A 24477-nucleotide genomic window follows, 5' to 3' on the forward strand; every position below is an offset into this window, starting at 1 on the left:
AGCAATCACTCAGTGTTGCTGGTGGCTCCCTTCTGGCCCGGGAGAATATGGTTTCCTCTTCTCCATCGGCTTCTCAACGGGGTACCTTGGCCCCTCCCACGGAGGCAGGATCTCCTGTCGCAGTTGGGGGGGAGCATTTGGCATCCTCAACCGGAACGCCTCCAGTTGCATGTCTGGCCCCTGAAGGGCCGGACTCGTTGCTGAATCTTTGTGATCAGGCTGTCGTCCAGACCGTAGTCAGTGCTCGTGCACCCTCGACTAGGCTGCTGTATGCCAACCGATGGAAACTCTTTGCTGGTTGGTGTGGTGGTCAGAATGTGGACCCAGAGCATTGCTCTGTACCTGTACTGCTCGGATACCTGCAGACGTTGCTGGATAAGGGGCTCTCTGCCTCTACTATAAAGGTGTATGTTGCTGCCATCTCTGCTCGACATGCCTTTGTGGATGGTCAATCTGTGGGATCACATGCTCTGGTGGGCAGGTTTCTCAAAGGTGCTCTCCGATTGCGGCCTCCACATGCTGTTAGGGTGCCTTCTTGGGATTTGCCTGTCGTCCTGGAAGCCCTGTGTTCTCCTCCATTTGAGCCCCTGGAACACGCTGACCTCAGGTGGCTGTCTTGCAAGACTGCTTTTCTTCTCGCTGTTACATCTGCGAAGCGGGTTGGTGAGCTTCATGCCCTGTCTATCGCCAGTGAGTGTTTGCGGTGGAATCCTGATGGATTGGGGGTTACTATGTGGCCTAACCCCTCTTTCCTACCAAAGAGGCTTTCTGCTTTTCATGTTAATCAACCTATCAGTTTGGTGGCTTTTGCCCCAGAGTCGGGTGTGGAGGAACTACCTCCTGGTGTCACCTTTCTTTGTCCTGTTCGCGCCCTGAAACAGTACATTGAGGTTTCTGCTGGTTTTCGTAAGTCTGATGCTCTGTTTGTCTGTCATGGAGGGCACAGGAAGGGTTGTGCCTTGTCCAAACAGAGGCTCTCGCATTGGGTTGTTGATACCATAGCTCATGCATACAGGCTCGGGGGCCTTCAGATCCCCCCAGTGAAGTGTCATTCAACCAGGAGCGTCTCCACGTCGTGGGCTGCTTTGAAGGGTGTTCCACTGAATGACATCTGTGCTGCAGCTGCGTGGGCTTCTTCCTGTACCTTTGCCCGCTACTACAGAGTCAATGTCGCCGCTCCCCATCCTGTGGCGGCAGCTGTCCTGTCTGTTCCTTCGGTCTGCAACTGAATCTCGGTGAGTGCGGATTCCTCATGACTTTTTTGGTATGGGTCATCCAGGTATTTCATACCGTCTCTGGCGGTCAGGAAGAATGAAATAGAACGAGAGTTACGGATGTAACTAAGGTTCTATGAATTCTGGATGACCGCCAGAGTTCGTTGTCACTCGGAATCTTGACGAGAAGATTCTGTAGGAGACGATTTCTGGGTGCCTGCCCCTTTTATCAGGTCGCTTACGTCACCCAGGTCACATGACTTTGTTGGTATTATGTCTCGATCTGCGCATGCGCGTGATGCTTATCCAGGTATTTCATACCGTCTCTGGCGGTCATCCAGAATTCATAGAACCTTAGTTACATCCGTAACTCTCGTTTTGCTGAGGAAGAGACACAGGCCTTTGTGTTAAAAAGCACTGAGAATAGGTGCTTAAAAAGACTGACAGGGTGTTGAGTCTTCCTCATCATTTTAAGAGAAGCTGCTCAGGAGTTGTACATTATAAAAGAAAAAAAAAACATGACAGCTTTTGAACAGACTTGTCTAAATATGCTGTAAACTTCTAAGCATCGCAACATTGATTTCAGTTTACTCATCTCTTTAGAAGCTCTGCAGTGGTCGGCCACCCTGTCTGTCTCTCTGTCTGTCTGTCTGTGAAGTGAACATCAACTAAAGCAGCTACAGAGCAGAGCTGTCAGCAACATCACTCAGACGTCCACATAGTATTATTATTATTAACCTACTTTACAGCAGTTTGTCATTATTATCATAAGTGCTTAAGTATCTGGCTGTTATTGATTGATCTGTTTATGTTTATTTATATACAACACAATGCACCATATCCTATAAATTAACCCGAAAAGGTATAGGCTGAAGCTAAAGCTCAAGACATCTACTCTTCTCATCTGCACTGTTGCACATAAAGTTGGAATTTTTTTTTCTCTTCTCATTACTGTAAATGATTGTGACAATGTGATTTATTCTTGATAGATAAAGGGTATATCTTCTCAAAACTTTATAATCAATCTCTTCCAAACATATCACTGTGAAAATTAAGGTAAAATTGACCTTTATAATAGGAATAAAAACAGGAATGTGTCTGAAAACTAAATTTATGGTCAACCGTGTATATGAATATGATGATATATATTACAAATATATTGTTTCTCTTTTAACATAACGTTAATGTTTGTGAGAAAAAAAACATAATTGTCATTATAGTCATAGTTTGGTGCAAATAAATGAGTAGATAGCAGAATATAGCGAATAAATATCTCCACTTCATCATCATCAACTGTGAATGAAGACTGTTCATAGGACTCTATTATTTGTAGAAACAAAGATGATTGACAAAATATGTGTTCATGATATCTAATACAGTGTTTATCTACATGATATGTATCTACAGGCCTGGAATTCAATACAGTCACATCACCCACAAGTGAAACCGCGGTATCTGCCAACTGCTCGGCTCCATTTTTACCCCAGCGCTGCATTAGTAGGACAGCCCATCTACCTCTCGACCCAGAGACGAGTTTGTTGTAGATGACATAACATCAAAGTTGCATCTAAGTTTCATTCACCATCTGCCTCTCTCCGGCTCCACTACAACTCACTCTTGCTTTCACTGTAGAAAAGGAACGAAAAGAAGCACAAAAAGCCAAAAAAAAAAAAAAAAGAAAACTCGGATTGGGGCCAGAGACGTTTCACTGCCAAGTATTACGCAGCAGAGCACTCCAAGGTTGTTTTAAAAAATCCATGAGATATTTTCGCCTCTGCCTCAAAATTAGAAACTGACAGGGAACTTCATGGCAGCCGTCAATCAAACTGACAAATTCAGTCAAACAGACGCCAACGTGTGTGTGTAAGTGTGTGTGTGTGTGTGTGTGTGTGTAACAGTGTGTCCCCGGCTGCAGCTGACTGTCACCCCCACCTCGCCCTGCAACTTCCTCTGTCCACCTTCAGCCCTCCTTCACATCAATAATGGATTAACTTGTCTGAACTGCAAATGCTGCCTCTTTCTTTTTAAACGTAATCATAACGAGTCCCTCTCCGGCCCTGACGACAGTCTGGCTGCTGTGCAGGGGAAGAATAATGACTCCTTTACACAGACCCAGCACCAGGCAGCAGCTCCCAATTAAGGCCGGCTAAAATACTGAGCACCCGACACACACACACACACAGATATTTAAACACACACACACATACTGTATGCACACTGCAGACTGCTAGCATGGAGAGGAAGGATGGGGGTGGATGAGGAAACATCACACTGTGAACATTTATTAAAGGAGACATCTACAGAGGGTCAAGACTAGGGATGTCACGGTATTAAACGCCACAATGAATTAATCGTAAAGATTCCTAAATACCGTTACTTTGCAAAAAAGATGATGTTGGAACCATATACAGTATGCGCCAAAATAAAGGTTAATGCACAGATACTGGTCCATTTACCTACAGTAAAGTAACATTGAATTGGTAGGAATTTAAATGTTAGCGTGTCATTTCTAATTTAAAGAAAACAAAACAAACCAAAAAACGATTTAAAAAATGTAAACAATTGGTATAGATGACAATTTATGACCTGAATATTTCAAACATTTCTTCTAGGGGATTAATAATTGTTCCTATATTAATAGATACTTGAAATACTTTATGTAAACATATGAATAATGTTATTATATTTTGACTGTACTTGATTTTACACGATTCATAGTGTTGTGAAATTAATTAATGCATAATAATTGTGATAACTGTAGTACCGTGATTATTTCTCTGACAATAATCGTGACATCCCTAGTCAAGACATAAAGAAAGTAGCAGGAAGGTGGGTGTTGGGGGGTGTGGGGGGGATTTCAGTGGTGCTGTGCAGGAGAGAGATTTATCTGTATCTGAGTGACCATCGCGGCCCCATGCCACAAAAAGAAAAAAAAAAAAAAAATAGCCTTACCAAGCGTGCATTAGTAGCAGGTTGGCATGCTTTTACATCATAAACCGCTGGTTGCTTTCCCAAAAAGCCACATCACTCATAAACACACACTCATAGGTACACACACACACACACACACACACACGCACAGACACACACAAGTACACAAGTACGCTTTGAGTTGACCGGTGGAGAGCGTGGGCCAAACGCAGTTCTCAGCTCAATGGACAATCCCAGAGTTAGTAAGGGGTTTTTAGATCCAAGCAGCTTACCCAATCATTTATCAGATTAATACTTTTCATGAGAATAAACCAGTCATAGAGAGAGAGACATATGGAACGTGTTAAACTGTGCTCATCTGAAAACCAAAGAAATATTGCATAACCAAAAGGTCATCCTGTGTGTGCTTGTGCATGTGTGTGTGTGTGTGTGTGTGTTGCTGTATTTTGTGTAACTGTTAAATCTGAATGAAACCATTTGGATAACAACAACAACAACAACAAAAAAATGTATTTGGACTTCTTGGCCATTTATTCTCCCTTGAAATCAAATCACAGTAACTGTAATTTAGTAAATGTAATCACAGCTTATATTTAATGCAGGACTATAAAATGGTATTTTTGAAAGAATACAAACAACAAGACTAGGTTAAAACCTCGGGTACAGCTGTTTGCATTCTGCCTGTTGTCGGCTGGTTTCAGCCTTTTACCTGTTGACTTCCCTCTTATCCTCTGAGGCTTTCTGTTTCTGTTTGAGCAACTATTAAAGAGTCACTGAATTTGCAGCCCATTAAACTTCCAAGCTGCTTCTTAAATCCTGATTTTATAACTGTGACGTCGTCTGACAAAGTCACCAAACACGTTAAAGCAGAAGTAAGTGATATATTTGTGTTAATATAACACATATAATAATATAAGTCTTAAATAGTTATATCTTCCGACAGCAATCACTTACATAGAGTGTTTGGACCGAAACACGGGTCTGTCAGTCACTCTGCTCTGCTGTAAGCCGAGGAGAAAACTTTTCTAGTATCCTACATTTTTTATCCAATGAGGAGAGAGAACGGCATAAAGGGCTGTGTGTGCAGCCAAGGGACGCGCCTGAATGTGGTGACGTAGGGACGAGGACCAATAGATCCATGACGAGGGCGGGGGCTGCTAACTCCATCGGCTGACAAGACGTTATGGTGCGTTCAAGGCAACTCGTAACTCGTGTTTTTCCGACCTGTGAAGTGGTACCAGTTCGATCTGGTACGAGTTCACGGGTCGGAAGTTACGAGTGGCCGTTATAGTGACTTTCACAGGTAAAACAGGTCGGAAAAACACGAGTTGCGGGTTGCCTGGAACGCTACAAAGTCGTAAGTTGTGACTTGAAGCTGTAATTGACGGTTTCAAAAGCCTGCCTGGAACGCAGCATTACCCAAAACGACCGGATCGCTTACTTCTGCTTTAAGTTTAGTTAGACGAGAGCTATGATTTGATTTGCTCAGAGAGAACGATAGAAAGTTTACAGAGACAGAATATTATTAGGTTATTTTCATACGTATGGCCTAGTCCTCATAAAATGAACCAAACAAACCAGTTCTGTTCAGGTGGACTAAATGTTTTGAATGGGTGGAGTTCTTGAAACATGTAATGCTAATTGTTGCCTTGGAATACAACAAGACACAATTATAACAGGCGTTTTTCACTATTTTCAGATGTTTTATAGAGAGAAACGTATCAACCAATGAAGTCACAATGAAAAAGCTGTTAGTTCCAGACTCGGTTTTGCTCCTTTTGCGTGTTTAGGTGTTTACATCGTGCGTGTCAAGACTTACGTTGGCGTCGAGCAGGTCGATGCTGTCTAGGCTCTTGCTGCGGTGAATGCGGCCCTTGATGCGACGCAGAGAGGGTTTACCCTGGCTCATGGGCAACGAGAGGGTGGAGGTGGCAGGCATTGCCATAGCACCGGCGCCACCGATAGCACCTATAGGCCCATCTGAGCAGCCAGGAGCACCTGAAGGGGAAGTCTCTCCATCTGGCGGGGTCACCCTGCAACGGAGGAAAGAGACACAAAGGACACAAAGACCACATTAACATTGCAGACGACAACGGAGCACAATGACACCTCATCATCGCTGACGCCTCGAGTCATTCTCATGCACTCTATTATATAATCAAAAAATCTAAGTGACACAAATTTAGGCATGATCATCATCGTGGCAATGAAGCTGCTGTCTTTCAGTTTCTCCCGGGTCCTCGAGTGCAATCGCATTACCTCGGAGAGCTGATAATGATCAGGATGCTTAACGCTGCACTCATCAATGTTTATATGAACAGTTGCTCTGCTCTCAGCTCGGTCTCACTGCTCATCAACAAATAAAAAAAACTCTCCTCTTCACTGTTCAGCCTCAAACATCTCAGCCTGGTGAACATAATGGAGCATTTAGCAGCTTGAGAGCAGCAGGTGGAGACCCAAGTGGAGCTAAAAGATGAGAGGGTTGAAAGTCAAAACAAAGTTAATGTAGCTGTGCTTGGTTCATCTATTAATAAGCACATTTGACATATCAGTTTTATAATGTGATACAGTAACATGTCAAAGTTGTGTTTACTCTTTGTTGATCTGCCCTTAGAGTAGCCAGAAGCCAGCCAGCCTTGTTTGCTTTGTTCCGATTCAGGGGCTAAAACGGTACAATTGTTGCATTTATCTTTTGGGTCGTTTGTGTTCACAAGGTAAAAGTCCCAGGCTGTCCAAAGTTGTAAACAAATGACCATGCGTGAACCAACTGTTCTCTCATTGGTCAGATATCTTTGCCAGAAGGAAGAACAAAAACGCTGGAATAGAGGGCTCAACGGGCCTGAAAAATAAAACCCGACCGCTGGTTGAAGCCCCAACCCGACCCAAACCGACTCATTTGTATATATTTTTGGCCCAAACCCGACCTGAGACCCAACCCCCCCGCCCCCAAAAAGGAAGCCTTCCTATAATCCTGTATATTTTCTGCCTGAACCCGGCTCGAACCAGCCCGTGGGGCGAAACCACCCTTTCTGTGTGAACTTGGCCACTTGTTTTATCCCACATCCCAGCACCATTGTGTGTGTTCACATTAGACCCATGCACCATATCAGCCAAAATGTCCGATGTTCAATGACACTGTTCAATATCGCGATGACGATATGGCTTGCGATAAATAAGCAAATATTCAGTGCATGTGCATGAAATTAACCATACAGTTCCTGTGTCTTTCTGAAAACGATTCAATGCGCTATACAGTAGTAGCCTACATACACCAGGCCTGTAGTGGCGCTGTAACACTGCCAACACAAATACACCAAAAACAGAGAAGGAGAAGAGTGGAAATCTTGCGCACTGTAAACAAACTCCAAACATTATCAGTCGACTATGAGAAGTTATGCCAGTATACAAATATGTCGATTGATGCCGTGTGTTGTTACGTTACGTCTAGCGGTGTAGCTCAGGTTACAGGTATGAGGTGCGCCTATAAATAAAACGTACTCATTGCATTTCAGGCAACCTTTGCAATGTGGTTCGTGCATGTTGACAACATCACAATGGCGATGAAATTACAATTAATCGTGCAGCCCTAGCTCATATATGACCAACCGAACCGATCTTTTAGGTTAAACGCTCCCTGTTTCGGAACAACTGCTCCAAAAAACGTGATACTTTTTACTTTTTTACTTTTTTTTGCCGAGATGTTGAATAACTTAGTTCTCAGCTTCCAGTTTCACAGTAACCAACACAGCCGATAGCTCCACAGCTTTAATTGATAGTGCAAACACATCTCAGACTTCCTGCTGTGTTTTAAACCCCTCGAATGCCTCTGATGCTGTTTGTGCTTGTGGGCTCAACAAACGTGACATAACCATTTTCCATTTTTTCCATTAAATACCACACGGTTCACAATGACCATGTTTTCTCAAAAGAGCAATCCACAGCGTACGGAGGCTCTGCTGCGTATCTGAGAAAGAAAAAAAAAAGAAAACATAAAGATGCCTGGAGGATCTAAGTGACATAACTTTTTCTCTTGCTTGTCTTTACTTTTTAAAGGACATCCTCTCCTGTTGGCTGTAGTGGCATCCAAGCAAGTGTGAGTAATTGGGCTGAATGTCAGTGGGTAGCCTGCAAATGGAGACTAGGTATGGAGCATCCTCTTGTCTTCTATTATTAAAACACAATGAAGCTGCTTTGCCTCTAACATGCGCGGCTGAAAACAGAGGGGATTTCTAAAGTCATTTAATGAGATGTTTTGTTTTTTACCCTCATGAAGCTATTTGAAAAATACTCTATATATTCATGTAGTAAAGACTGTCGGACTGGCAAAAACTTTAACTTTATGTACGTTGAATGTACGTACGACTGTCCTCTCATTGTGGCTGGAAATCACTGATTGGTCTGTAGGTTTGATCGTGGCAGTTTGTAAACACAACGTTACATTTTTGGCCTGAAAGCAGTTGTCAGGACCGATGTTCATGTTCAACTGCTGTTCACATCAAACCCTTCTCCGCTACGGTCTTGCGGAGGAAAGTGGAAGACATGTGTGGGGGGACCAAGAAACTGAGATTTTTCTGCAATTAATAAAAGAAGCAAACATTTTAATTTAATACTTGATGGAAAACAGCAAAGAAAAGTCATGCTCATCATACGACTACTTCACCAGCTGACCGAGAGGAAATTAAATGTTTACGTGACTCCAAATTGTAAAAATCTCATGGCGCTCTTCTTCTCCCAATAAACGCAAAACAAAGCAAATGTAAACGGGCATAAATTTGCATTTTCTTTTTGTACATTTTCACAAAATTCACTCAAAATTTCAATACATTTGGATGGAAACCTGATTAGTGTTGGGAACGATACTTTTAAAAAAGACATTAGTTGTAGTTACGAGTTAATAACTGACATTCCACATTCTAAAAGTAATTAATTACCAGGAAAAGTAACTACTACTCCACAGGACCTGCCTGTGCGGAGGAATATGGAGTGATAAACGTCTTTTTTCCAACTAGTTGATGGACCGAAAAATGTGTGTATGTAACGTAGCCAACACTTTAACAGGTGTATTATTCTGGGATGGGACTTCTTGAGTCAAGTAACGGTGCACTTTATTGACAGAAAAGCTAACAGAGATAACGGGGGAAACATTAACTTTTTTGATTATTTGTTACTAAAAAAAAGTAGCGCTGTTAGTAACGCCATTATTTTATAACACCGCTCTGCAGACACCGTCAACACCACATGAGGAGAAGCACATAGGTGATGATTAAGCAGAATTTCTGTTTGTTTTTTTGGGAAAATCCTACAGACCCTTCCTTTAATAAGGCAATGATTAAAAACAAAGGTAATCAATAAACCTTTTCACTTTTCCATTACTCTATTCTATATTATTACAAATCAAATGCCTGCATAGGCTTGATGAAACAAGTCCTTTCAATAAATCTCAGTCAGTGGTTGCTAGTGAAATTGACATGGATGGCAAATAATAAAGAAAAATATTAGTTGATCACTTAAGAAAAGAAAATGTGGATTAATGGTTCATGGAAATTAACATCGGCTGCAGTCAGTCGCCTCGGCTCTGCAGGGCTTTGGAGGCCTTTGAGAGAGAAGATGGATTATTTTCTGTACTTGTGATGTATCATGATGACAAGTCATCAGTCAGCTCAGAGCCTTTCAGATGGTGATAGCTGATGACACATGACTTCAGGAGAAAACATAAACCTACAGACGCCATGTCAGTGACTGAGGCTGCAGCGCATTCACATGTTTTGATTCACTGACAGATGATCTATCAAGTTTTTTCATAAAAAATACTAATCGCTTTCAAAGGTTCTTCTATAAAGTTCACGTTATAACTGAGTGTAACAGCACAAACACCGAATTAATAAGATATTTTATTTACTTCAAGGTTGATTTCCAATTTCCACCATGAATAAAAACAGGTACCAGCTAATACCAATAAGCAACAGCACCATGGCAACCTAACAATGATGGTAGATCACCTTACTGTTCATCACTCAGACCCAGTTAGCAATAACATGAGAACACATTGTGTGAATGGAGCCCATACAGGTGGACAGGTGGCAGAAAAGTCAACTTGCCATATTGAATATGAATATATTGCTCATCATCATCAGAGGAGAGTTAATGCTCTCATGTTGTTCCACTACTGCACATATTCTTCTATATATTACTGCTTACACTACTCACACTACAAATCCCATAATACACTGCAACAACAGTTACCATAGGCAATAGCTCGACAAGCGCCAAGTCCTATCTGCTGCTGTGTTGACAACACATCAGCAGCACACACTGCATGAAAAGTGGGATTTTCGACAGTTAGCGGCACTGTAGATTGTCGTGGAAGTTCAGGTTTGCGAATGCATACGACAATTTGCAGGAAACACCCACAACTGTCGGGAATTGTCGTGAATTGTCAGAAATTGTGCTGGGCAGTTTCCCCCCCATCACCCCCCTCTCCCTAATTCAAGGGAAGGCTTTAACATGTAAATGATCATGCTGTGAGCTATACAAATGCAAATCAGTGTAGCTTGGTAGCAGGAGGAGTGTTATTCCAGGTAAGATTTTTCTAAAAGGTATTAACTTCATTTTAATCCTTATAAAACCCACTGTCAATTTAAAACATCCACAAAAAGTTTTTATGCATTTGAACACATTTTGTCAATACTGAGAAGTACGCTGGTGTATTAGGGCCATATGTAAAAAAACAAAAACAAACAAACAAAAAAAACCCAACTATTTTAAAAGAAATATATTCAGAGAAAAAACAAACAAATTGACTTTAATCATCATCTAAATAGGTTTTTAAAAATTATGTAAAATGTGTTATCTACTACAATGTTATGTAAAAAAGATTAATACAACAACCACAACAGTGAAAAGCAACCACATTTTAACTAGACAATTTAAATGGGACTTTTCCCAGGTTTGTCTAATGAATACAACTTTGAACATATATTTTGGAATGAGTGTTGAGAGATGGGCAAACCACATCTCGCGAGTTCTTCCATATAACAATGAACTCCCCTGTGATTGGAGGACCCGACGAGACTCATCCAATCACGTGAGGTCATGGGCGGGACTAACACGGAAGTACTTGCAAGGAGTTCTTCGCTTGTCTGAAGAGCCTGGTGATGCGAGGCTACAAGGAGTAAACAGACTTCTTCACAACTTTTTCTAACTTTGCTGATTCGTTGACTACAATGGCTGGACAGCGTCTTAACCATAGACATACTTCGCCTCCCCCTCAACTCCTCTGCGTGGACGCGAACACCTTTCCACAGCAAGTCGGCAGACCGACGAGAGGAGAGTGCTTTTGAACGCTGTTAGTGGGCTGTCTCGTCAGATAACTACCGCCGACACAGACTCGGGCTGTGTTCGAAACCACATACTCCATACTACATACTTCCATACTGCATACTTCCATACTCCATACTACATACTAATCGATCATACAGTATGCAGAGCGTTCACACTGCTGCGTACTATGATAACCCACAATGCATTTCGCTCCTGCCCGAGCCGAAATCAGCCGCCCTGAAGCTGATTTCACTTAAGCTCTAAACTCTGTAAGTATATAACTTCAGCAACATTTGAAACATTTTCAGGCGAGAAAGTACTACTTCGTATCCCCATGGTGTTGAAAAAATGACAAAATAACACCTATTTACAATTTTAGTCGGACGAAGTCGGACTTCTCTGGCGTTAGTAAAACCAGCCGTAGTGAGCACTGTACTTCCGGTTTCTGTGTCAAAATAAAGCACCCGTTGCAATTGACCATAAAGAAAGCCGTTACAATGACGTCAGTGCTCTTACTTTATAAACAGGAAGTGAACCTGTCCCCACTGTGGCTAGCTTGCTCACATTTGTATTGCTGCCCCTCCATTTTTCCTCTCGTCCGCTCGGCTCCTCCTTCTCCGTTCTTTTTTTTTTTTTTTTTTCGCGGCAAGGAAGAGGCGGTCCTTGACGTCACGTTGCGTTGCATCTTGGGTAGTTTGAGTATGAGTAGTGACCTCATGATGTATACTCAACATTTCGGCCGAATCTAGTATGCATCCGGGAACTTCTCGCCTACTGCAAATCGCATACTGCGCAGTGTGAACATACTGCATACTCAAATTGTTAGTATGAGTAGTACGAGTAGTAGGAGAAGTATGCGGTTTCGAACACAGCCTCGGACTGACTGCCTTCATGCCTTGGAGATGAAAAACAGGCCAGAGGAGCCCAACTCTAAGAGGAAAAGACGGATGCAATCCCCAAATTGCGGTAAGAATATGTTCGGTGCCTGCTTGCTAAGCTAAGTAGCCTCAAAGTAAAGCTTTCTTTCCGTAGCCCAAGCTAAAAGTAGCCTGAACCAGTGTGTTGCTTTATCAAACTGTGTTTCTGTGTATTTACAGGATGCAGTACGCCGTCTTCACAACTCTGAGGCAACTTGGAGGAGCTACAAACTAGAGCAAGGGTAAGATTTAAAGAATAGGCTATGTGTTCATTCTGCTGCATAAGGAAAAACGTAAACAGATACTCATCTTAACCGTACATTTTGTTTTCACAGACTGACCTCGTGACCACTGTGCCTGATGCCGATAAAGACACTATTGTGTGTAAGTAACGTTTAGTACTTTCTGCTTACTGTTCAATGTAAGGGGATGCATGTTAATGCTGTGCCTAAGTGTATCTGTGTTATACTTGCAGCGCAGGCGGAAGCTGTGAAAAGGTCTCTGGAGCTCTGCAGCCTCACATTCAGAGGCAAATCCTAAATACAGGGCAACACACCACAGATGTTTACAACATGGACAAAATTAAAAAAGAGTGTCATCTGTTACCTACATCCCAGACGCAGCAAACAGAGCTGTGCCAAATGATCATGGAGGAGAATGCTGTGTGTTGTGTTTTGTGCTATGTATACATACATTTTTTATTATTATTTATGCCAATAAAGCTCTTTCTGTGAATAAACATGTTGCTGGCAATTTTTCTTTGCTCAATAAATTCATGTCCATAGGATAACAATATTTCAACCAATTAGGAGTCATTTTCCTAATTTAAAAGTAGCCTATATGTCAACCAATCGCGAGTCATTTTTCTAGTTTAAAAGTATACATATGAACCAATCACAAGTCATTTTCCTAGTTTAAAAGTATACATATGAACCAATCACAAGTCATTTTCCTAGTTTAAAAGTATACATATCAACCAATCACGAGTCATTTTCCTAGTTTAAAAGTATATATATCAACCAATCCCGAGTCATTTTTCTGGTTTAAGAGTAGTGGTTTCAACCAATACTGAGTGAGGCCATTCAAGCCCCGCCTGGCTGCTGCTGTTCATATGCTGATTAGAGCCATTAACACCTTCTGACCCGGCGCTGTTTCGCCTCGATTCATATGCTAATTAGCCCCTCCACCAGTGGTTCGTTTCCGTCAGTATGTGGCACGGACGAACGCGACGTTTGCAGTCCATAAATTGTCGTTAATTGCCGGTAATTAGGGAAATCTGCGGGCGTTTACGGGGACGAAAATCCCACTTTTCATGCTGTGACACAGAAGTCGTCTCACTGATGCACACCTCCACCCCAAACATAAATGAACTTGTAGCAAGAAAAGATGCAAAATATAAATGTTTTGTTCTTTTTTTTGTTGTTGTTGTTGTTGTTGTTTTTACACCCTTTTCTGAAATCAAAATACACTTTTATCATCATTATTATCAATCATATCTAAAATATTCTCATTTTGCTTGAAGGCTCTGTTAATGAAAAACAAACATATTTTTATTTTCATTCATTATATCCTTATTTAATTTTATTTTTATTGAGAAGATTTACAGTATGCTGGATGTTCAGATTCATACTTCTGATTAAACAATGTCAGTTTTTGGTCCATGATATACTTTGTGTTTTAAATCTTGGCGTCTTGTGTGATTGAGTTTGGCACCCCTGCACTACAGGCTCTGCCTCAGTGACATACCCTGCGATACAATAATGCTGACTACCTGTAGCCGATCACTCGCTCCAGCATTGTTAACAGCATGTACGGTATAAGCACTTTCCACTCGCATTTAGACCTAAAGATCTGTCGATACCATGTTGCCTTTGCTTTTATGTCCGGTGCAGGGTATGGATTTCAAAACGTGTCTATTGATAGAAGGTTCAATACAGACAGTGGAGACTGCGTTTCAACCACATGCTCACGCTGTAGTAAACTGATTCACAACAAGAGAGAAACTCTCTGTATCTCTGTACTCTCTCTCTGTTTTTCACATTTTCTCCATCTACTTTCCTGCAGCTGCAACAGACAAAACAATTCAGAGTGTCCTGTATGACGACAACTTCAGAGGATGATACAGTTTATAATCATTGATCAACTGACTTGATGGACGAGGTCACAAAACTACCAGTACACATGATGGCGAGGCGTTCAGGGTCGACTTCACTGTTGTGGAAATATGGGCATTGTTTTTTTTCTTCCCTTTCCCCAGTTTGTGGTGATGTGTTGTCTATGTGCAGGTGTGAAAACTTTATCCACAGCAAAGACCACCACACTTCAACAGAGCTGCTTGATGGCCTGTTGAGGCTCCAATAAATTTACATATTAGAAGTTTCAAAACAAATTTATTGTGTTTTATTGATCCACTGATCACTATCGCACACTGAGACACAGGAACGCGACAATAACAGCCTACAGTATGTGCACATTAATATGAAAAAAAAATGCAAATGCTACTTTCCCAAGTAACTAATTACTTTTATGAAGCTGTAATTTGTAAAGTAGTTAAATTTCGTCTTTAAAGACAAAACTAGTAACTGTCATTAAAGCAGAAGTAAGCGATCCGGTCGTTTTGTCTAACTTCCTGTCAGCCGATGGAGTTAGCAGTCCCCGCCCTCGTCCCTTTGTCACCGCATTCACGTGCATCCCTTGGCTGCACACACAGAGAGGACCGCCCCTTTATGCCGTTCTCTCTCCTCATTGGATAAAGGTTGTAGGATACAAGGAAAGTTTTCTCCTCGGCTTACAGCAGAGCAGAGTGACTGACAGACCCGTGTTTCAGACCAAACACTCTATAGAAGTGATTGCCGTCGGAAGATAGAACAATTGAAGACTTATATTAACACAAACATTCTGCTTACTTCTGCTTTAATTACTAATTTTCAGTAACTTGCTCCACAATGGCAATGACAAACAATGCAGACTCCCTTTTACTTCCCTTGAAGTCAAATCAAACGCAACAGAAGATTTTTCTTTTGCACTTGTTGAACAACTGGAAATGTTCAAAACAAAAATAACTTCCAAAAGCCATTTCAAAAGTCCGAGCAACATTCATTTGCAACATAAAGTTATTAGAAAATAAAGTATTAATAATATCAATCCTCATCCATCAACTGTATCCACCAAATTCCACTGCAATGCATGAAAACACAACAAACACACACACACTGTTGCATGTATGGATACATCCTTTATAAGCTCATATTAAGTGAAACATTCACTCGCAGACCAACAAGTATTTAATACGTAATTAGTCCCTGTCCTCCTCTCTGACCTGTGTGCAGTGCATTTGTGTATTTACCATACACACACACACACACACACACACACACACACACACACACACACACACACACACACATAATCTAGAGGAGCCCAGTCTCTGTAATCCCAATGTTGTTTCTACACGGGGAATCCATTCACACATCCAGAGACGGATGATGGAGCTCTGTGGGCTTTTCTAACAACACTGTGTCCGTCTGAAAACACGGACTGTGTCTGTCTGACTCAAGGAGGAGGACGACGCTAAATGATGATATCACTGAAGAGAAACATAGAAATAATAGATTATTTGGCTCCAGGGTTTTTATGCAGCACTGCCCCCATGAAACTGTGACTTTATGATAAATTATGAGTCTATCTTGTAATAAAACCTTTTCTTTTTTTTTGCAAGAAAGAGGAAGATTGTCCTGTTCTTCAATGGCAGTCTTAATTGCAAAGATGGAGTGACTCAGGACTGTTTAAGGAAATCCTTGAACCAAGTTTGCAGAAACATGTCTACAGTTTGAAATTTCAGGTAATTTCTTTTAAAATATGGTTTTTACGACCAACTACTGACTGAATTTGCTGTGCAACTCAGGTCACAGTTTAAAATATCAACGATCAATATCCATGCAATCGATACAGAGACATTGTTTTATTCTGTTTTCTTTCTTCTTCCTTGTAAAAAACCTAGCACACCCTACTGTACATTACCCATCATGCAGTTTGAGACATGATATAATTTTTTTTCTCCTTGGTCCACTAAAGCCTTACTGTATGTAAAGGAGCAGGCTGCAGTCGTCTTTTTAACACTTCTTTCTTTCTTTCTGCACGCACTCTGTTTTTTCATCTTCATGTCATCTTCAGACCAACTGACGCCGCCTGAAGTGATGTCACTCTAGGAAATTCATCATATTTCTCACAGCTCTCTCCGGAGCCACAAAAAGCTTTTTTTTTTTCTTCCCACATGCAGTAGTGCTCAGACCTGTGAACAGACTTTAGCCCTCGATTTTTATCCCCTTTTTCTTTCTCTGGATTTTGCACTTGATACTGTATATCAACACCAGGGATGATTTGAGCCACCGACACGTGAAAAAAAGAGCAGGAGCTGAGAGTTTTGGTGATGTACAGTCTGATCTGGACAGGCACTATAAACATCAGGGTACAGATACTGAAACTACACATGAAACCAGAAGAAGCAGAAGTACGACTGCTCGCTCGCTGCCAACCAATGAATGATTTATCATCAGTGATGCTGCAGGATTTTGGGGGGATATATCGAGCCTGTGGATTAGACAGAATATGTCTGTACTGTATGTGCAGACAGAAGTTAGTTTCACTTTTCACTTCCTCTGGAGAAACACGGAGAAGCTCACAAACAAGCCGCAGCGCACTCACCAACCACGTGTACCCACAAAGTGACCTGCTCCTCGGTACAAACAGCAGACAATGCCGGCATCTTATAGCCCCCAAAAATAAAGAAATAACAAGAAACATTAGGCAGCGACTACAGAGCGAGGTGAAGTTTATGAATATTACATGAGACTTCAGCCAAAAATAGAGAATCTCCCTCCTGCCCTGGATTTAAGAGGTCACTGGCAAAGCTTTACAGATTACCTCATCCCCGAATCCCAGCAATGTGTAAATGTTGTAGCCTAATTTTAGAGAAATTCATTAGTTGATGCATTGGTTTATCTATCGACCTTCAATTATAATGTGGTTACGTGTGAAACATAATTACATTACAGTAGATAAAAATCATACCATTGTTTTTCCACAGATCATCATTTAAAGATTGTGAAAGTTCATTTTTGATCTTGGACAAAAAATATCTCAATACTTCATTCATTTAGTCGGCTGCTCTGGAGCTTTCAGTCATTTCACATGAGCTTCAACAGCAGCCGGATTCGGCCAAGTTATCAGAGACATTAAGATTTTTAAATTTCCATTTTTGAACTGAGAACCTAATAACTAATGAAGATCATGTTACCCAGGGGGCAAAGCAAAAAAACGGACACGGAGCGTTGTAAAAGGTTTGACACCAGAAATGATATCTAGGAACTTCAAGGATTAAAACCTGGGTGGACAACCCGATCAACTAGCTGCTGGAAAGCTACAGGGGGCCAAAACCCCTTTCTGGGGTCATTTTGCTGGCGAAATGATGTAAATGCAAATATTTAGGTACTACAATGGCATAAATAGTCATACAACTATAAAATTTGGCAGAGAGTATCTTGACACATAGGGGGAGGCATGAAAAAAAGATTCTGGGGTTTGTTGCAACTCGATTTTAAGATATCACCCTCAACATCCCAAAAAAGACAAAAAAAAGTACTGTTCGCCTGACAAATTCTCATGGAAATTATTATTTTTCAGCACTTTATGGAGAATATCTATGCTTAACATGTATATAGAAAATTTCCTTAATTCATAAGCTTCCATTTGAATCCCAGATAGCCTTTCTACTAGCTACTGGAAAGCTACAGGCTGTCTCCAAACAATGCAACACCTATTGTGAAAAACTACATGTTAACTGGCCTGATCAGAAACCATTCTATTTCTGGTCTCCCCAAAGTGAACAGATAGATAGAGAAGACCGTTGGCCACAGCAAGTGGGGCTTTTGAGATAGAAAGGCTATCTTGGACTCAAATGGAAGCTTATGAATTAAGGAAATTTTCTATATACATGTTAAGCATAGATATTCTCCATAAAGTGCTGAAAAATAATAATTTCCATGAGAATTTGTCAGGCGAACAGTACTTTTTTTGGTCTTTTTTGGGATGTTGAGGGTGATATCTTAAAATCGAGTTACAACAAACCCCAGAATCTTCTTTTCTTGCCTCTCCCTATGTGTCAAGATACTCTCTGCCAAATTTTATAGTTGTATGACAATTTATGCCATTGTAGTACCTAAATATTTGCATTTACATCATTTCGCCAGCAAAATGACCCAAGAAAGGGGTTTTGGCCCCCTGTAGCTTTCCAGCAGCTAGTTGACCGGGTTGTCCACCCAGGTTTTAATCCTTGAAGTTCCTAGATATCATTTCTGGTGTCAAACCTTTTACAACGCTCCGTGTCCGTTTTTCAAAAGACTGGGATTTTGCCCCCTGGGTATGTGACAGTCAGAAGACACAGAAGACAGTCGATACAAAGACACAACAAACATGTAATTTTGAACGGAGACTCTGGTGTCTACTTATTCTGGGTCAATATTGTGGATTCTCTAATTATCAAATAAAAAATAATCAATGTTTTGCTAGTGATCACACTTCTGATTGGTTTTAAAGAGGAACTTTGCAGCCTAACTATGCTACATTTTCATCTTACTGTAATTAAACAGCTTTGGAGTAATTGTGACAGGGAGAATGGAGGCTCTCTGCCTTCCACGTGCGTGTCAGTAATTGTGTCTCTTGGCTGAAAAACAACTTTGCAAGATCAGCACCGCCGCCGCCAGCCCGGTGTCCCAGCGCTCGTCTCTGTGGCACCGCAACACAGATGCGCTCTGTAACCCGTAAACTCTTGTTTATGATGGATGAAACTACACAAATATACACGTTGTAACATTGTATATGTTATATAATATTATCTACCACTCTATTGATTTATTTCTCGCCGGCTTTGTTGAAAACAAATGCACATGGCCAGGAGGAGGGTTAGCAAAACATAAGACAAATTCACCATCCTACTGTCATCTCTTGGGGTATCTAAGAAAGAGTGAGAAGGAGTAGAGAGTCTTTTCTCTGAGCCTGTGGTCACCAGTTTAACCAGTTTGTTCAGGGTTGGGGTTGAGATTGGGGTGGCGGTGAAGGGGCTACATCCTCCTGTCACCTCACAGGTATTATGTTATTATGACAGATCTTCAGATGGATAGCACTTTACAGAATAACCGTTTCCGTTTAGTGAGGACTACGGGGATAAAAGCAGGTGTGTCTCATCCTCATCTTGACACCTCTACCTACACACACACACACACACATAGATATGATCACCCTCACACACTTCCAGTCTCATCCTCCTCCTCCTTCTCCACACAAGCGTCTCTCTACACTAAGTGGACGATAGTATGTTTCATTGCATGCTTTATCTTCTCATCTGTGTCTTTATATCATGTCCAACAACAATAGACTGTGCTGCTCAGACCAACAGAGTCCTGATGAGAGGCCTCTTCCATCCTGGGAGTTGCCTTTGTTCATATCTTCCAGCTCATCAGGTGACAGTGGTGCATCCAAAATAGCTCCACTTGATTCTCCCTCCTTTCCATTTATATTCCTACACTTGAAAAAAAAAAAAAAAAAAAAAAGGCTTTTACCTAGCTAGTGTGTTAGTCATTTATTTATTTTTACTTCCCATATCCAACTCACACACTCGCCTGAGTTTCTGTCACACAGGTGGAGAGAAAGGGAAAAAAGGTGGAACAAAACGATGACAATGTAAAAAAGTGAAGGAGACAGGTGAACAAAGCATGAAGGAGCTTGGTGCTGAGGGGCAGAGGTGGAGGGAAAAGGGGACAAACGAATCGAAACGAGGAGAGAGAGCGAGACTATAATGCAAAAGGACAAAGGACAGAGGGACACTGTCAGCGCGTGGCTTAGAGGTCGCCCCGACTGCTTCGTAATGCTTGACTGTTCAGCCGGAAGTGATGGCAGCTGATGAACATGCATCATTCTGCTAAAGGGCCCCCCCCCCTTCCCCACCCTAACCCATACCCCTCCTCCTACTTCAGGGAACAAGTGGTGACAAGAGGTGCATGACACATCCTGGTTGATCTGGATAACCTCACCGACCCTCCCTAACAGAAGAAAGACACAAATGACTAACTGGCTAAAAACATCCTTGAATAATCCGTCAGAGGAGAAAGCAAAGAAACCAAGGAGATGCATTTTAAAGGCTATAGAGTACGTTATAGACCGAATCGCCTTGTTGTACTTCCGGGTAGAAAACCAGCACGTAATTTGAATGAGATCAATAGTAACGAATGAGAGTTTAGCTATATATATATCATATTTTTCACGCCCTATCACCGAAATCTGAAATGATTTAAGAAACATTACTATTTCTGCGTGTGTGTTTTGTGTTGCTATGTGTTGTATTTATTCAGTTTGTGGGAATCACGGTGTCTAGAAAGCATCAGTGGCTGCAGCTGACTGGGACAGCTAACGGCGGTAGCTAAGCTAACGGTAGCTAAGCTAACACCAGGACATCGGCTGTTAAAACCCTCCCGTTGTCGGACACGACACGAAACTACTCCAGTTAGCTCAGTCATGTTGTAACTAAGATATCCGCTGGAGAAAATATTTTTTCATGGACCGTTTATTGAGTCACTGAGTTATTAAAGTTAAACAGGTAACCGATGACTAATTACAAAAATGTGCACACATAAATAGTAGTGTTTGTCCAATCATTGGTTTTATAGACTTTACAAACATCAGATTAGTCTAAACGGCAATATAGTAACATGAAAAATTAGATATAGCGAAACTCTCGTCCGTCACTACTGTTCTTCTGGGAGCGTGCCTATGTTCCCACAGCCCTATGTTCCCTCAGCCCTATGTTCCCTCTGGACTCTCTCTACCTATCTGGACTCTACCTATCTGGCCTGTCTAGCCTCTACCTGGTCTTTTTACTAAACTTAACCAACTCCTTTCTTCATTGCCTAAACCCAACCAATGGTAGGACCAAAGGGCTGAGGGAACATAGGGCCTAATTTTCAGTGACAACAAAAGTTAGAAATGAGGGAACATAGGGCTGAGGGAACATAGGGCTGTGGGAACATAGGAATGACCCCGTTCTGATGCTGGTTTTCTACCCGGAAGTAGTTGTAAACAACAAGGCGATTCGTCCTATAGTCTGCAAGTCTTTTTAAAGCCACCTGGGCAGAAGAAGGTGGTGGTGGTGGGGGGGGGCTGGATCAAGACTCTGATTAGGCCCGACAGACCTGACAGATGGACAGAGCAGATTAGGCATATAGACAGGCATCAAACAAGACGGGGGACAACGGTCATGCTGTCTGACCCCTGCAGAGAGGAGAGTAGGCAGGTCAACAAACACCACCAACACCAACACCACCGCTGCTGCTGCTGCTGCTGCTGCTGCTGAAGTACACGGCGCATAACAGACTTCCAACACAAACACAGTCGACCTCGGAGCACATCAAACATTCATCGTGTGAGCAGATCTGCAGCGAAGACAAGCCGACAAGCTGAAAGCACAAGTGGAGAGTGGCTGGAGTGGGTGCACTGCCCCCCCTCCTGAAAACTGTACATGATGTCACCGGTTATAAGCTAGAATTATAGATTAACCAAACACAGGAAGAAGTGTCAGCTGCAATTAATGTTAACTGAAATGTAGAGATGTTCCCATAGCATTTTTTTCCCCTCCCGATACTTGTGCTGTGGGTATCAGCCGATACCGATACCAGTGTGTTATTTAAAAAAAAAAAAATTTTTACCGTATATATACACGATTGTTATTGTTGTGAGGCCTGGTTCAGGTTAAACCCTTAAAACATGAATGAATACAGTAAAAGAAAGCCATTTAACTTTCTTTTATTGTCTAGTTTGACAGACATAACTGAAAAAAAGAATATATAGCCTACATCTTGGAATAAATAAAAACTGCTGAAGTGCGGCCACAGTGGTTGTTTTCACACATAGTGGTGCTGTCTACAGTGATATGTTGTTTCATTTTTCAACTAGTTGCCTACACACATTTGTTTTCACACGGGTTTAAACGCAGCACCACTGACAGGGCGTCACCTTTCCATTACGACAGACTGGAAAGACGTTTGTATGTTTGCATGTAGGGCTGTCCCGATTACCATATTTAGATGATTGATTATTCACGGACATAAAATCGATCATAATCGAAGGTTCGGCGGCCGGGGGGGGGGGGGGGCGGGGGGTCATGGCGGACACAGTGAATGTATGGCATGAACACGGCATGTCTCCAAAACTTATCAGGCAGGTTTCCAGGACGCCAAGTAGCCTACTCATTTCAATGTAACAATTGCCAATGAGAACCGGTGTCAAAAAGGAAAAAAAAAAAAAAAAAAAGATCACGGACTTCATGATCGATTACCATGCCAACGAACGAAGCTTCGAAGCTTCGATTTTTTTGGGTCAGCCCTAGTAAAAATGAAACTTTGAGAAGTAACGCTAAACTTGAAACAATGGAGACAAATACACGAGTAGCACTGGTCATTTCATTTTACAAAGAGACCGCTCCAGAGTTCAACTATAGCCGCGCTAAAGGAGCTAACTGGTAAACAGATTCCTGTTTCCAGAACACGTGGTATCGGATCGGTGCCTGGTCTCCAGTACTCGCCGGCAGTATCGGAGGCATTTCCAATACTGGTATTGGAAGTGGAACAACTTTACTTAAATGTATATAAGCATATAGGTGACATTCATTTCTGCGTGGAGTTTGCATGTTCTCCCTGTGTCTGCATGGTTTCTCATCAGCTTCTCCGGCTTCCCACCACAGTCCAAACACTTGCACAGTGAGTGAATTGGTGACTCTAAATTGCCTGTTGTGTGTGAGGTTGTTTGTCTCAATATGTCGGCGGTGTGATAGATTGGCGACCTGTCCGCTGTCAGCTGAGATCGGCTGCAGCCCTCCGTGACCCTGCATGGATTAAGTGTTATAGACGTAGGATGGATGGATGGATGGATGTATGGATGGATGGATGGATGGATAGTTAACATTTGCTTCAATGGAAATTAAGGTGGTAATTGGCAACCAAGAGAAGATGTTGCTTGAATAATAACCAACCAGACATCGAGCCGACTGAGGTCATTGTCGTCCTTGAAAGTGACAGTTGTGTCGGCTTCTGCCAGGTTTTTGGGCCTCATTACCAACCCTGTTTGTGATTTTCACTGTTAGGATTTCAAGGTAAAGTTGAAAGTAGAGGCACATCCAGTTTGGGAGATTCAGTATTTTCTCTCTGTTATTTGCAGACAATGTGGTTCTGTTGGTGCCACCAAACCCTGACCTTCAGCGTGCACTGAGGCAGTTTCCAGCCAAGTGTTAAGTGGCTGTGATGAGGGTCAGCACCTCCAAGTCTGAGGCCGTGGTTCTCTGCCAGGAAAAGGTGGATTTGTCTTTCTTTGGGTTTGGACAGAGTTTCTGCCTCGAGTGAGAGACTTTATTGGGTATTACTGGGTCTTGTTCAGGAGTGAGTATAGGATGGAGAGGGAGACGGCTGAGCCAGAAGGCAAAGCTCTCAAAGATCCTCACCTATGGTCATGAACTTTAGCATAGTGATCGGAGGAAGCAGCTAAATCCACAGGGTGTCTGGGCCCAGACATGAGATAGGATAATGAGCTGTGACATCTGTGGGAGCTCGGACTAGAGCTGCTGCTCCTTCGTGCTGAAAGGAGCCTGTCAGGCACCGGAGGTCTTGGACCAATGAAAGCACATCCAACTGGTGGGTCGACCCAGAACATGGCAGATAGACTATATCTCATCTGACAAAGGAAAAGCCTGACCTGCTGCCACCACACCCCAACACCAACCCCAGATTTCTTTATTCCCGACTTGGATATTCAAAACACTGACTATTTTCTAAGATACTTGAGCTCAATAACCACAAATAATTAATCTGCATCCCTGCTGAGCATTTCCTATTAAACACAACAACTCTCTGTTGACATCTGGCCTCAGGTCAGGGCTGTGCAGAGACATTAAACCTCCTCACTTTGACAGTGATCTGTGACAGTCGTCCACAGTCGTGTCATTAGTATTGCCTGGTTGTTTTGGCTGTGCTTTTTCTACACACAAAACTAATTTT

The 24477-nt window shown here is 42.1% G+C and overlaps 1 protein-coding gene across 23 annotated transcripts in view; it reads right to left on the minus strand.

Annotated features, from left to right (window-relative positions):
* Window positions 1-24477, minus strand: part of tjp1a (tight junction protein 1a) — a 128705-nt gene that overhangs the window by 97554 nt on the left and 6674 nt on the right. For all 23 annotated transcript variants that reach the window (XM_085759671.1, XM_085759628.1, XM_085759558.1 and 20 more), the window contains exon 2: window positions 5965-6178. In XM_085759671.1, the coding sequence (XP_085615797.1) occupies window positions 5965-6178 (214 nt within the window). The remainder of the gene's footprint in view (window positions 1-5964; window positions 6179-24477) is intronic.

Source organism: Trachurus japonicus, chromosome 3 (assembly GCF_045865225.1).
Source record: "Trachurus japonicus isolate A0001 chromosome 3, Traja_1.0".
NCBI lineage: Eukaryota > Metazoa > Chordata > Actinopteri > Carangiformes > Carangidae > Trachurus > Trachurus japonicus.